Genomic DNA, 13,499 nt, shown 5'->3' with positions numbered 1-13,499 from the left:
CATGTGTCTCTGTATGTGTTCCAGAGTCAAGGATCCTGTTTGAGCCAGGGACAGAGGAAGAGGAGGATGGTGGAGAGGACTGTAACCGCCTAACCTTTTTCCCTGTCCTGACTGAGACTACTGCACCTCTCACTGAGCTCTTCGCCCCAGCGTCCACCACCCCTGAGCCCTGCTCACATACCTGCAGCCACACACACACCATACTACAGGAGCTGGAGCCTGATGAAGAGGTGAGTCAGGTTGTATACTGGTTAAAAAATGTATTTTTAGCAACCAGAAATATAAATATTTATCATGTTTTAATCAGATCTGACCAGATATCAACCAAAATGTGACGTCCTTCCCATGAGGTTTTGTCATAAAAAAGACGTCTTTAACATGTTACAAAGACCAGTTGGTTGTAATCCAGTATGACGTCTTCTCAACCAGAAAAGTCCCACACTTTGAGAGAGATCTATATTTTATTATCGTCCAGATAGTCTATGGGATTCCAATACCTCCCATCTGCTATCAGAATCTCATCTGTTATAGTTAGTTTAATGTGTGTGTTTGTGTTAGTCAGTTGTAACCCTGTGGTAACCCAGGGCTGTTTAAAGCTCAGACAACGAGCAGAGTGTTTTACTAATGTTTCTGACAGAAGAATTAACAAAAAAACAGTAGGAGGTCGTATCAACTGTCTCTCAGCTAGCTGGCTGATGTGGCTGTGTGTCCTGATGAGCTGTTGTCAGATACACAGGCCTTTACACGCTTATTAATCCAGGAGCACTATTCTTAGAGCCCCCCCCTCCACACACACACATACAGTACTTGGCATGATTAGACTGCCACTGCCGATAGTGTGATTATGATGGTAATGTTTCTTGGGAGAATTCAATGTTGTGACATTAGGATATCAACCAATAAGAACCCTCCTATCCTCCACTTCACTCATCCACTGCTCTCTCTCTCTCTCCTCCACTCATCCACCTCTCCTTCTCTTCCCTTCTATTTTCCACTTATCCTTTCCTCAGTTCACCTGATGTCCTCCTCTTTTCTTCCCTTTTTCCTCCTCTCCCTCCATTAGTTGAATCACATCAGCTTGATAATTTATAGTCACTTGAGTTAGGGTCTCTGTAGGTTGTAGGCATATTATTGTGGGGCGTTTTTCTGTTGGCAATAAATAATGTTTTTTCTACATCAATTACACTGTGTGAATGTGCGTGTGGTGTGTGTGTGTGTGTGTGCGTGCGAGCACTCACTCGCTCGTGTTTGTTCAGTGTGTTCAGACGAGAGGCTCTTATCACTTAGCAGGTTTCCTATTGTGTGTGTGGCAGTGATTAATTTCCCTAATAATCACTAGGCCCCTCTCTCTCCCAGTGTGTGGGATTTGATTAGTATTCATTGTGAGAGGCCTGTGGAGCCCCATATGGTTTTTTGGGTGGTGGGTCCCTTGGGGCCGAGAGAGGGAGAGAAACAGGGAGGGGCAGGTGCACGCACACATGCATGCACACACTCACACACAGTGGTAAATGAGGAGAGACAATAGAATTAGTCACACATAATCACACTCGTAGCAGTGACTGTCTTCAGAGTCACACATAATACAAGCATCAGGGCCCATTCAGTCTCTGAGTCTATAGCGGGAGCACCGCCATCTTGGTGAAAAGGGGGACAGTTTCTCTATGATCCATCAATCAATGTTAATAATTTGAATAATGAAGTGGTGACTGTGTCCTTTTAATCATGATGAAGATGTGTGATTAAAATGATCAATCATGTGCATCCCGGAGTGGTGATGATGTCTTGACGTCCCATGGGAGCATAAAAGTAACCAGGGTTTCATGGTTTTCACATTACTTTTTGAAACTTTACAATGGAACACCTCTGGTTACTTAATACGTACACCTCTCCTCTAACTGACCTAAATAACTTGTAAGCCTAAGTGTATGTACCAGTGGAGGCTGCTGATGGGATGATGGCTCATAATAATGGCTGAAACAGAGCAAATGGAATGGCATCAAACAATGTGTTGGATATAATTTATACCATTCCACTAATCCCACTCCAGTCATTAACATAATCCCATTCTCCCCAATTAAGGTGCTACCAACCTCTTGTGATATGTGTGTATGTGTGTGACTGGTGGATGCTGCTGGGTGTGAATGTGACATAGGGGAATTACAATGGAAATGTAAGACAAGATGCTGAGGTGGAAACCATATTAACAGGTCATGTTAAAGCAAAATCAACCAGCAGAGTGTTTTAATAATGTTAATAAATTAATTATTTTTTTTAAACAGTAGATGGTTGTATCAACTGTCTCCTAGCTAGTTGGTGTGTGTGTGTGTCCTGCTGAGCCGTTGTCAGATACACAGGCATTTACACGCTTATTAATCCAGGAGCACAGCACCCCCCCCCCCCATCTTTAGCATGATTAGACTTCCACCGCCGATAGTGTAATTATGATGGTAATGTTTCTGGGGAGAAATCAGTGGTATGACATTAGCCTCTCAGTCAATAAACCATTAAGTTGAATCTCTAGTGGGAGTGAACTCCACACGATTCAAGGTATGAATCTTACCTAATGAAATCCATGGCGGGTGGTACTGTAAAAACTCAATATTTTACCCCATGTTACCTATTAAGGGCGATAACTGTAGATGACCATGTAGCTTTATTCATCTCGGAAATGTAGCGAAACAAGGTAGCTTTATTCACGCCAGGGGAATTTAGCAAAACAGGGTTGTTTTATTTACGTCAGGAGATTTTAGAGAAACAAGGTAGCTGTATACATGTCAGGAGAATTTAGTGAACAAGGTTGCTACATTCATCTATGAATCACAAATATGCATAGTATTGACGTCAAACAGAACAAACAAGGACATGGATGGTTTGTGATGTTGTGAGATTCTCTTTGATGCTTACTGAAAGATTGGAATCTATGTGGGTAGCTGGACAGGTAAGATGACTGACAGTGAAGGTGAACAGGTGGTCACAGGTCAGGTGACAGAGGAATGGATGAGACGGAGGCAGGAATTCCTTTAACCATGAAGTGGTATATTTACTGGGTACTCTGTGCTGCATAACAAAGGAAACAGAATAACAGGTATCCAATCAAATTCATAATCACAAAGATCAAATCATAACAATCATTCATTATTAACATAATTAGGTAATTCAGCAATCCAGTTCAATAAGAAGTCAATAGGAATCATCCTTGAGTCATTTTGGCTCATAACTATTTATCATAATCATGAGAAGAATAATACAAATAATTCAAACAGTGATCGGTTATCCAATCTATTATCACCATTAGTTTGATATCAGAATTGATCAGTTCAGCAAACAATGACGTTTCATATTTCAAGTTTGTCTTCATATGTACATGTAATTTCATTACATAATACCATATATCGATGGCACAATTGGCCTGTGATGATCTGTAGGGCTGTGATCATTGACCATTTACATTACACAATAGATTTGAAGCGTGCGCTCTGCGGTAATAACTATAAACAATAACTGATGGCCCACTCTCCCGATCGCAACAGATAGTTCAGCTGAAATGTAACAGATTCGGTGGCCTTATGTGGATTCATGGACGCACAGAATTTCTGGAGCAGATGGAGTTAAGGAAGAGAAAGCAGCCAGATTGGGTGATGGCGATTTCCTCATGTTATGGAGTTATGGACATTTCCACCTGACCTAATTAAAGTGCCCCTGGCCCAGCTGAGCAAGTGGCCATGAATTAAAGGATTCTTCCACCAACTCCATGGGCCTTTTCACAGATCGACTGGTGCTATGCGATTTAGGATATCAGGACCTGCTTGGTCAAAGCAATTATAACAGTAGAGCAAAGGATCGCAATATATGGGAAAATGAATGGCTGCAGTGTTGCCGTTATAATGAGTACATGAGGCATGAAATGCTAAGGCATAAATGTACGAAAGTGTGTATTCTTATTTTAAAATGATGTAGTTCTGTCGATGTCTGCGCCCCCATGGAAATCTAATTAGCATAACAAAAACAATCTCCATAAAAATGTCAGTTTAAGATAGAGATATCTATTTTGCATTGGATGCATGTCAATCAACCACATCCGCCTATGTCACACTTCCGCATCTGCGGTGAAAGGTGACAGAGCTAGAGCAATGTTTGTCAGACCATTAGACAAACCCCGAAAATCGGTTTTCTCACAAAATCATCTGTAGCATCCAAATGTTTTGACAAACTATTACCCCTCCATGGAAAGATGAGACTCTCACGAACACAATGGTGTTCTCCATTTTGCTCTATGACTCCCACAAGCTTCTTGGGACTCGCCTGAAGTTGGTACAGCCAATCTGCCAACTTCTGTCCATAGCTATACACTAATATGACTCTCACGAACACGTACATGTCAGTTGTTTTGCTCTAGGACACCCACAGGCCTCACAAGACTTGTCTGAAGGTCCCCTGGTACCAGTTGAAAAAAATGAATGGAACATGTATATACATCGAAAAACATGTTTAGTGCCAAAAATAAGGGGTTAAATATATGTACAAAATATATATAGAAGTTCCCTGATCTTTCTTGTATCTTTCAGATATAGGACAGACACTTCAGAACTATCATGATGTAACACTGATTGTGAATATAACCTTTATTTAACAATTTAATATAACCTTGACTTATCATTTACAATTATGATCTGTTGTGTCCTCTCTCCCCCAAGGTTAAAGCGAAGGTGTGTGTGGTGGTGGTCAGTGGGCTGTCTGTAACAGAGGGGCTGCTGTTGTTTGGAACAGACAGTCTGTACATGTGTGAGGGCTTCACCCTAAGCCCCGCAGGAGACGTCTGCTGCAGAAAACACCACCCCACTGGGTACTGTGTGTGCGTGCGTCCGTACGTGTGGCTGTGTTTGTGAGAGAGAGCGAGAGATGAGTTGGACAATGTCTGTGTGTACATACATATAGGGATATATGGGAAAACATACTATACTATACTATTGAATATTAATCATTATGAACTGTTGTTCACACCCCGTGTCTCTCTTTCCCCCAGTGTGCGTGACGCGTTCGTTTCCAGTATGTTGACTAAAGACATATCTTCATCCAGCCCCAGCTGCAAACGATGGCCCTACCAGGACATAAGAGATGTCCGCTTTATGCGTTTCCTTCTAGAGGTGAACTTACACGGCAAATCTGAAATGGCACCTAACTCCCTATATAGTCTACTTTTTGGAGTAAAATGTTAAAACATATATATTTCTCCGTCTGCATGTTGGTGTGTTTCATGTGTCTATTAGAAAGTTGTTGCAATGTTGTGGAAACGTTTCCTGTTTTCTGACACTTCAGGAAAATGCGCTGGAGATCTTTATGCAGAACGGATACTCTACTTTCCTGGTTTTCTTCAACAAAGACCATGTGTCTGCTTTTAAAAGGTAAGAGATGGAGAGAGATAGGAAAACATGGAGAGAGAGATGGAGAGTGTGGCTTTATGGGACATGTTTGACTTTCTTTCTTTCTCTCTGTTTTCCATTCCTACTACTTTCTGTAGGCTGTGTTCAGTGGTGCCAGCATTGATAGGTAGAGGGGTTGCTGAGGTCATAACTAATGCCAGGTGAGTGTGGACACATACACATACACATCAGGTAGAGTTGAAGTCGGGAGTTTACATACATCTTAGCCAAATACATGTAAACTCAGTTTTTCACAATTCCTGACATTTAATCTGAGTAAAAATTCCCTGCCTTTGGTCAGTTAGGATCACCACTTTATTTTAAGAATGTGAAATGTCAGAATAATTATTTTTTTCATATTTTATTTCTTTCATCAAATTCATAGTGGGTCAGAAGTTTACATACTCTCAATTTGTATTTGGTAGCATTGCCTTTAAATTGTTTAACTTGGGTCAAATGTTTCGGGTAGCCTTCCACAAGCTTCCCACAATAAATTGGATGAATTTTGGCCCATTCCTCCTGACAGAGCTGGTGTAACTGAGTCAGGTTTGCAGGCCTCCTTGCTCACACACACCTTTTCAGTTCTGCCCACAAATGTTCTATAGGATTGAGGTCAGGGCTTCCTTAAGCCATTGTGCCACAACTTTGGAAGTATGCTTGGGGTCATTGTTCATTTGGAAGACCCATTTGCGACCAAGCTTTAACTTCCTGACTGATGTCTTGAGATGTTGCTTCAATATATCCACATAATTTTCCTACCTCATGATGCCATCTGTTTTGTGAAGTGCACCAGACCCTCCTGCAGCAAAGCACACCCACAACATGATGCTGCCACCCCCATGCTTCACAGTTGGGATGGTGGTCTTTGGCTTGCAAGCCTCACCCTTTTTCCTCCAAACATAACAATGGTCTTTATGGCAAAACAGTTTTATTTTTGATTCATCAGACCAGAGGTAATTTCTCCAAAAAGTACAATCTTTGTCCCCATGTGCTGTTGCAAACCATAGTCTGGCTTTTTTATGGCGGTTTTGTAGCAGTGGCTTCTTCCTTGCTGAGCAGCCTTTCAAGTTGTGTCGATATAGGACTCGTTTTACTGTGGAAATAGATACTTTTGTACCTGTTTCCTCCAGCATCTTCACAAGGTCCTTTGCTGTTCTGGGATTGATTTGCACTTTTCGCATCAAAGTACGTTCATCTTTAGGAGACAGAATGTGTCTCCTTCCTGAGCAGTAGGACGGCTGCGTGGTCCCATGGTGTTTATACTTGCGTACTATTGTTTGTACAGATGAACGTGGTACCTTCAGACATTTGGAAATTGCTCACAAGGATGAACCAGACTTTTTTGGCTGATTTTGCTGATTTGGCTGATTTCTTTTGATTTTCCCATGATGTCGAGCAAAGAGGCACTGAGTTTGAAGATAGGCTTGAAATACATCCACAGGTACATCTTCAATTGACTCAAATGATGTCAATCAGCCTATCAGAAGCTTCTATGCCCATGACATCATTTTCTGGAATTTTCCAAGCTGTATAAAGGCAGAGTCAACTTAGTGTATGTAAACTTCTGACCCAATGGAATTATGATACAGTGCATTATAAGTGAAATAATCAGTCTGTAAACAATTGTTGGAAAAATGACTTGTGTCATGCACAAAGTAGATGTCCTAACCGACTTGCCAAAACTATAGTTTGTTAACAAGTATGTAAACTTCCGACTTCACCTGTAGAAACACTACATGGCCAAAAGTAGGTGGATACCCGTTCAAATTAGTGGACTCGGCTATTTCAGCCACACCCGCTGCTGACAGGTGTATAAAATCGAGCACACAGTCATGCAATCTCCATAGACAAACATGGGTCTCCCGGTCATGGCCAGATGTGACAGAGCCTGGACTCCAACCAGGACCTCTAGTGGCACAGCTAGCACCGTGATGCAGTGCCTTAGACCACTGCGCCACTCGGGAGGCCCACAAGATCCAGCTTGTTGAACTGGGAAGCCTCTCCCAGGTGGGGAGTGTGTGTGCTTGTGTGAAAAGAGACAGAGTCAAATCAGGACTTTGAAAAATTACAGTTAGGGTTTGTGTTTGCGTTTTTGTGTGTGTGTGTGTGTGTGTAGCAGAGTGTGCAAGTGTGTGTGTGTCTCAGAGAGCAGAGTGTGTCTGTATTAAAGCCCTAAGGCCCTCTATCACCTCATTAATCATATTGAGGATCACAGAGAACAGAGAAGTGATTCACCATCGCTTGTTTTCACTACAACCTCCTATAGGAAATTATTGCTTGCAATTATACTATATTGTACAGCGGGACAAATGCAATGATTGATTTAGGCTGCTTTCTACAAAATAATGTGGTAAGGAGTTACTGGGGATAGAAATTGGATATACTTTAGATGGCTCTTGATTTGTGAAATCAAGTGTATGACTTTGTATGAGTATCATATAACCCAGAGATATTTCTGGAAATTGGAACGAGAACATTTACTACAAGTCTGCTGTTTAGACTTTATTTCTGGGCCTTATGAGTGAGAAATAACTCAATATTACTGCTGTTTCTGAGCTTAGTTAAGCAACCTGTCCGGATTAAGCCCATGTCCATTATTAGATGTAATTTAGGGGCTTTTCACACGACCGAGCTGAAGCAAGCTGAGTCAAAGCAAGCTGTACTGAGCCCGCCTGTTTACATACACATCAACCATAGTTGAGTACTGTACTGTAGTAATCTATGACGATAAGTACATACCATTTTCTATTTACAGTAGAGTGAAGAGGTTCAACCAGTTGATATGGCCTGCAAAGTTAGGTAGCAGTGTACTCTGTCAGCAGCTCCAGTTAACTGGCCATTCCATTGGTTCACACACACAAACTCACAGTATTAACTACCCAGCAATCCGGGAACATTCCCAGAACATTAGCTCTAGTTCTAGTTAGGGTTTTATTTAACATTAGCATGGTAAAATCCCCAAAACATTCAGAGAATGGGTGGAAAATATTTACCTGATGTTACAAGAACGTTCCAAGAACACATTTAGTCTGTTCTTTAATGGTTCCCAGAATGTTTCATTAGGTTCTGAAATATATGTTTCCACAGAAACTGTCTAGTTGTGCTGACAGTCAGATAATGTTTATATCAGGGTGCACAACACGTTTCTTTGATGTTTCAAGAATGTTGACAGAACAGCCTTTCTGAGTTCTTTAAAGGTTCCCAGAACAGGTAGGAACAGTGTAGGAACAGTACAAGAGATAGATTCCCAAAACACAAAATATGCTCAGTTGTGATGACATTCATACAATTTTACATTTTAAAATGTTTTTCTTGCCTGAGTAGCCTGGTTTCACTGCCAAAAATAAAATTAAACCATCTAGTGTTCAGCGAACAGTGTTCAACACAATGTCAAATACAGGTAGCCTAGTCAAATAATTAACATCCAATCACAGTAACCATTACTCGCTTGTGGGAATTCCACTAATGGTCCGTATGTAGCTGCTGCTCATGTTGGTATCTGTACTGATGGCGCAAAAGCCATGACAGGGAGACATAGTGGAGTGGTAATGCGTGTGCAACCGGTTGCTCTGTGCAACTTGGGTACACTGCAGCATCCACCAAGAGGCTCTTGCTGCCAAGGGAATGCCTGATAGCTTGAAAGACGTTTTGGACACTACGGTGAAAATGGTTAACTTTGTTAAAGCAAGGCCCCTGAAGTCTGGTGTATTTTCTACACTATGCAATGCTATGGGCAGCGACCATGTAACGCTTTTACAACATACATAATTGCGCTGGTTATCAAGGGGCAAAGTATTGACACGTTTTTTTGGAATTGAGAGGTGAGCTTAAAGCATTCTTTACTGACCATCATTTTCACTTGTCTGGCTGCTTGCATGATGACGAGTTTCTCACACGACTGGCCTATCTGGGTGATGTTTTTTCTGCCTGAATTATCTGAATCTAGGATTACAGGGACTCTCCACAACTATATTCAATGTGCGGGACAAAATTGAGGCTATGATTAAAAAGTTGGAGCCTTCTATGTCTGCATTAACAAGGACAACACACAGGTCTTTCCATCATTGTATGATTTTTTTGTGACCAAATGAACTCAAGCTTACGGACAATGTCAAATGTGATATAGCGAAGCACCTAAGTGAGTTGGGTACGCAATTACGCCAGTACTTTCCCGAAATGGATGACACAAACAACTGGATTCGTTATCCCTTTAATGCCCTGCCTCCAGTCCACTTACCAATATCTGAACAAGAGAGCCTCATCGAAGTTGCAACAAGCGGTTCTGTGAAAATTGTATTTAATCAGAAGCCACTGCCAGATTTCTGGATTGGGCTGCACTCAGAGTATTCTGACTTGGAAAATTGTGCTGTTAAGCCACTGAGAGCGGCAGGGTAGCCTAGTGGTTAGAGCGTTGGACTAGTAACTTAAAGGCAAGTTCGAATCCCCCAGCTGACAAGGTACAAATCTGAACTGTTCCTAGGCCGCCATTGAAAATAAGAATTTGTTCTTAACTGACTTGCCTAGTTAAATAAAGATTTAAATAAAAAAGACACTGATGCCCTTTGCAACCACGTACCTATGTGAGAGTCTATTCTTGGCCCTCACTCGTATGACACCTAAATACAAGCACAGACTGTTTTTGGAAAACGTTTTAAGACAGACTCTCCAATACAACCCAACATTGCAGAGTTATGTGCAAGCACATCCTTCTCATTAAACTGTAGTGAGTTTTTCACAATTTCCGATGAACAAATAAGGTTTTATATGTAAGATGGTAAAATAAAGAGCAAAATGATTGATTATTATTATTATATTATTTGTGCCCTGGTCCTAAAAGAGCTCTTTGTCACTTCCCACAAGTCGGGTTGTGACAAAAACGTACACTTGTTCTTATGTTTAATACATGAATCGTAAAGTGTGTGTGTGTGACAAGCTTACAATGATGGCAAAAAAACAACATTTGAGAGTGCGCTGACCCCGGTGCTAAAGGGGGTACGTAGCTGAAGGTTGAATGTTTGAAGGGGTACGGGACTATACAAAGTTTGGGAACCACTGGCATAGAGGATTAAGGATCTGGCTGTTCTTTAAACGTGTTTCTTTTGAGAAAAAAGGGAAATTGAGGCTCAGGTATACTCTACTAAAAGAGAGTAAATCTTTATTTAGTCCAAATTTATAAATCTAGTCAAATGCAGAATTTAGACTAACTGAAAAAAATAAAATAAACATGGTGTAAAAATGAACTGTTCAACTTTTTAAAAACGCACCCGATATGATTACGAAATGTGTTCTGGGAAAGTTCTTGCAACATCAGGTGAATGTTTTTTGCATACTAAAAGAAACATTGTAGATCATCCACACAACTGGACAGTTTTTGTATTTTGGGATGTGCCCACATTGTTCTCACCAGACAGTTCCCACAACCTAATGAAACATTCTGTGAAACTTTAAAGAACAGATTAAATGTGTTCTAGGAACATTCTTGCAACATCAGGCAAGTGTTTTATACAAACATTCTATGAGAACATTTGCCGTGACCGAACAAATGTTCTGGGAACTTGCACAGAACCAATTTTTGTTTGCTGGGTACACATTACACACACTCATCTCCACAAGGGCTGTTGCGGTGACCGTCTGTCACGAGTCATTTAATATTTTTTTTTTTTACCTTTATTTAACTAGGCAAGTCAGTTAAGAACAAATTCTTATGTACAATAACGTCCTAGGAACAGTGGGTTAATTGCCTTGTTCAGGGGCAGAACAACAGATTGTTACCTTGTCAGTTTGGGGATTTGATCTAGCAACCGTTTAGTCACGGTGTTTAGGCTGCTGGCTAAAAATAAAGTATGTGTGTGCAAAAAGTGTGTGCAAATGGCATGAGGAGGTAAGGCAATAAGTATGCCATAGTAGCAGAGTAATTACAATTTAGCATATTAACACTGGAGTGATAGATGAGCAGATGATGATGTGCAAGTAGAAATACTAGTGTACAAAAGAGCAGAAAAGTAAATAAAAACAATATGGGGATGAGGTAGGTAGATTGGGTGCACTATGTACAGCTGCAGCGATTTGTTAGCTGCTCAGATGTTTAAAGTTAGTGAGAGAAATATAAGTCTCCAACTTCAGCGATGTTTGCAATTCATTCCAGTCATTGGCAGCAGAGAACTGGAAGGAAAGGCGGCCAAAGGGGTGTTGGCTTAGAGGATGACCAGTGAGATATACCTGCTGGAGCGCGTGCTACGGGTGGGTGTTGTTATCGTGACCAGTGAGCTGAGATAAGGCGGAGCTTTACCTAGCATAGACTTATAGATGTCATGGAGCCAGTGGGTCTGGCGACGAATATGTAACGAGGGCCAGCCGACGAGAGCATACAGGTCGCAGTGGTAGGTGGTATAAGGGGCTTTGGTGATGAAATGGATGGCACTGTGATAGACTGCATCCAGTTTGCTGAGTAGAGTATTGGAAGCTATTTTGTTAATGACATCGCCGAAGTCGGGGATCGGTAGGGTGGTCAGTTTTACGAGGGTATGTTTTAGAGGTCGACCGATTATGATTTTTCAACACCGATACCGATTATTGGAGGACCAAAAAAGCCGATACCGATTAATCAGACAACTTTTTTATTTATTTGTAATAATGACAATTACAACAATACTGAATGAACACTTTTTTTTTTTATCCCTTTTTCTCCCCAATTTCGTGGAATCCAATTGTTTTTGTAGCTACTATCTTGTCTCATCGCTACAACTCCCGTACGGGCTCGGGAGAGACGAAGGTTGAAAGTCATGCGTCCTCCGATACACAACCCAACCAAGCCGCACTGCTTCTTAACACAGTGCGCATCCAACCCGGAAGCCAGCCGCACCAATGTGTCGGAGGAAACACCATGCACTTGGCAACCTTGGTTAGCGCGCACTGCGCCCGGCCCGCCACAGGAGTCGCTGGTGCGCGGTGAGACAAGGACTATCAATTGTTGGGACTATCATTTGTTTTTCAACAGGACAATGACCCAACACACCTCCAGGTTATGTAAGGGCTATTTGACCAAGAAGGAGAATGATGGAGTGCTGCGCCAGATTACTTGGCCTCCACAATCACAAGACCTCAACCCAATTGAGATGGTTTGGGATGAGTTGGAATGCAGAGTGAAGGAAAAGCAGTCAACAAGTGCACAGAATATGTGGGAACTCCTTCAAGACTGTTGGAAAAGCATTCCAGGTGAAGCTGGTTTAGAGAATGCCAAGAGTGTGCAAAGCTGTCATCAAAATATATTTTGATTTAACACTTTTTTGGTTACTACATGATACCATATGTGTTATTTCATAGTTGTGGTGTCTTCACTATTATTCTACAATGTAGAAAATAGTAAAAAAAAAAAAAAAAACATTGAATGGTACTGTAGGTCATGACTAACATGAGCATGTCGAGTAGCCTATGTAAACTGGTAGATGTGGCTTAATGCAGTTGACAGTTGATATTCTGATGTTCTGTTGTTGTTGTGTTGTTCAGGAAGACTCCAGTGATGGAGAAGACTACTCAGGTGAAATGGCAGGTACTGTACTGTTTGACATAATTGATAGTGATCTACTGAGAACTTCAGTTGTTTTTCTATGACTGACAAATGTTTGTATTTATTGTGAACATTGTGGCAAACACATCATATTTTAATATTCTTAATATATTCTAGTATTATCAACATGATATATCATGCATGTGTGTGTTCTCTCTGAGAGCGCAGTATTATCTAAATACAGATTGTGTTTGTCTGTGTTCTTTTACTCTGACAGCGTGGGGACATTAGTAATTTTGAGTACCTGATGCATTTGAACACTCTGGCTGGTAGAACCTATAGTGACCTCATGCAGTACCCCGTCTTCCCCTGGGTCCTAGCTGACTACAAGTCGGAGGTGAGGAGTAATACTGTCTGTCTCTGTCTGTCTGTGTGTCTGTCTGTGTGTCTGTCTCTCTGTGTCTGTCTCTGTATGTTTCATATCTGTAATAATACTGGCTGTGTAACTACTTATTTAACCTAATTTTGTCATAAAGAGTGCATGTTCAACTTAGTAACAAGCATGATTTCCC

The 13,499-nt window shown here is 41.3% G+C and overlaps 1 protein-coding gene across 1 annotated transcript in view; it reads left to right on the top strand.

Moving 5' to 3' along the window:
- LOC139381891 (WDFY family member 4) overlaps positions 1-13,499 on the top strand; it is a 158,879-nt gene that overhangs the window by 108,624 nt on the left and 36,756 nt on the right. Inside the window, exons 46-52 of the mRNA XM_071125743.1 lie at positions 25-230; positions 4,695-4,843; positions 5,024-5,144; positions 5,317-5,402; positions 5,519-5,581; positions 12,927-12,969; positions 13,205-13,324. Coding sequence (XP_070981844.1) covers positions 25-230; positions 4,695-4,843; positions 5,024-5,144; positions 5,317-5,402; positions 5,519-5,581; positions 12,927-12,969; positions 13,205-13,324 — 788 coding nt within the window. The remainder of the gene's footprint in view (positions 1-24; positions 231-4,694; positions 4,844-5,023; positions 5,145-5,316; positions 5,403-5,518; positions 5,582-12,926; positions 12,970-13,204; positions 13,325-13,499) is intronic.

The sequence above is a fragment of the Oncorhynchus clarkii genome, chromosome 23, assembly GCF_045791955.1.
Source record: "Oncorhynchus clarkii lewisi isolate Uvic-CL-2024 chromosome 23, UVic_Ocla_1.0, whole genome shotgun sequence".
NCBI lineage: Eukaryota > Metazoa > Chordata > Actinopteri > Salmoniformes > Salmonidae > Oncorhynchus > Oncorhynchus clarkii.
Note: the sequence above shows the minus strand (reverse complement) of the source record. Positions and strands in the feature narration are given on the sequence as shown.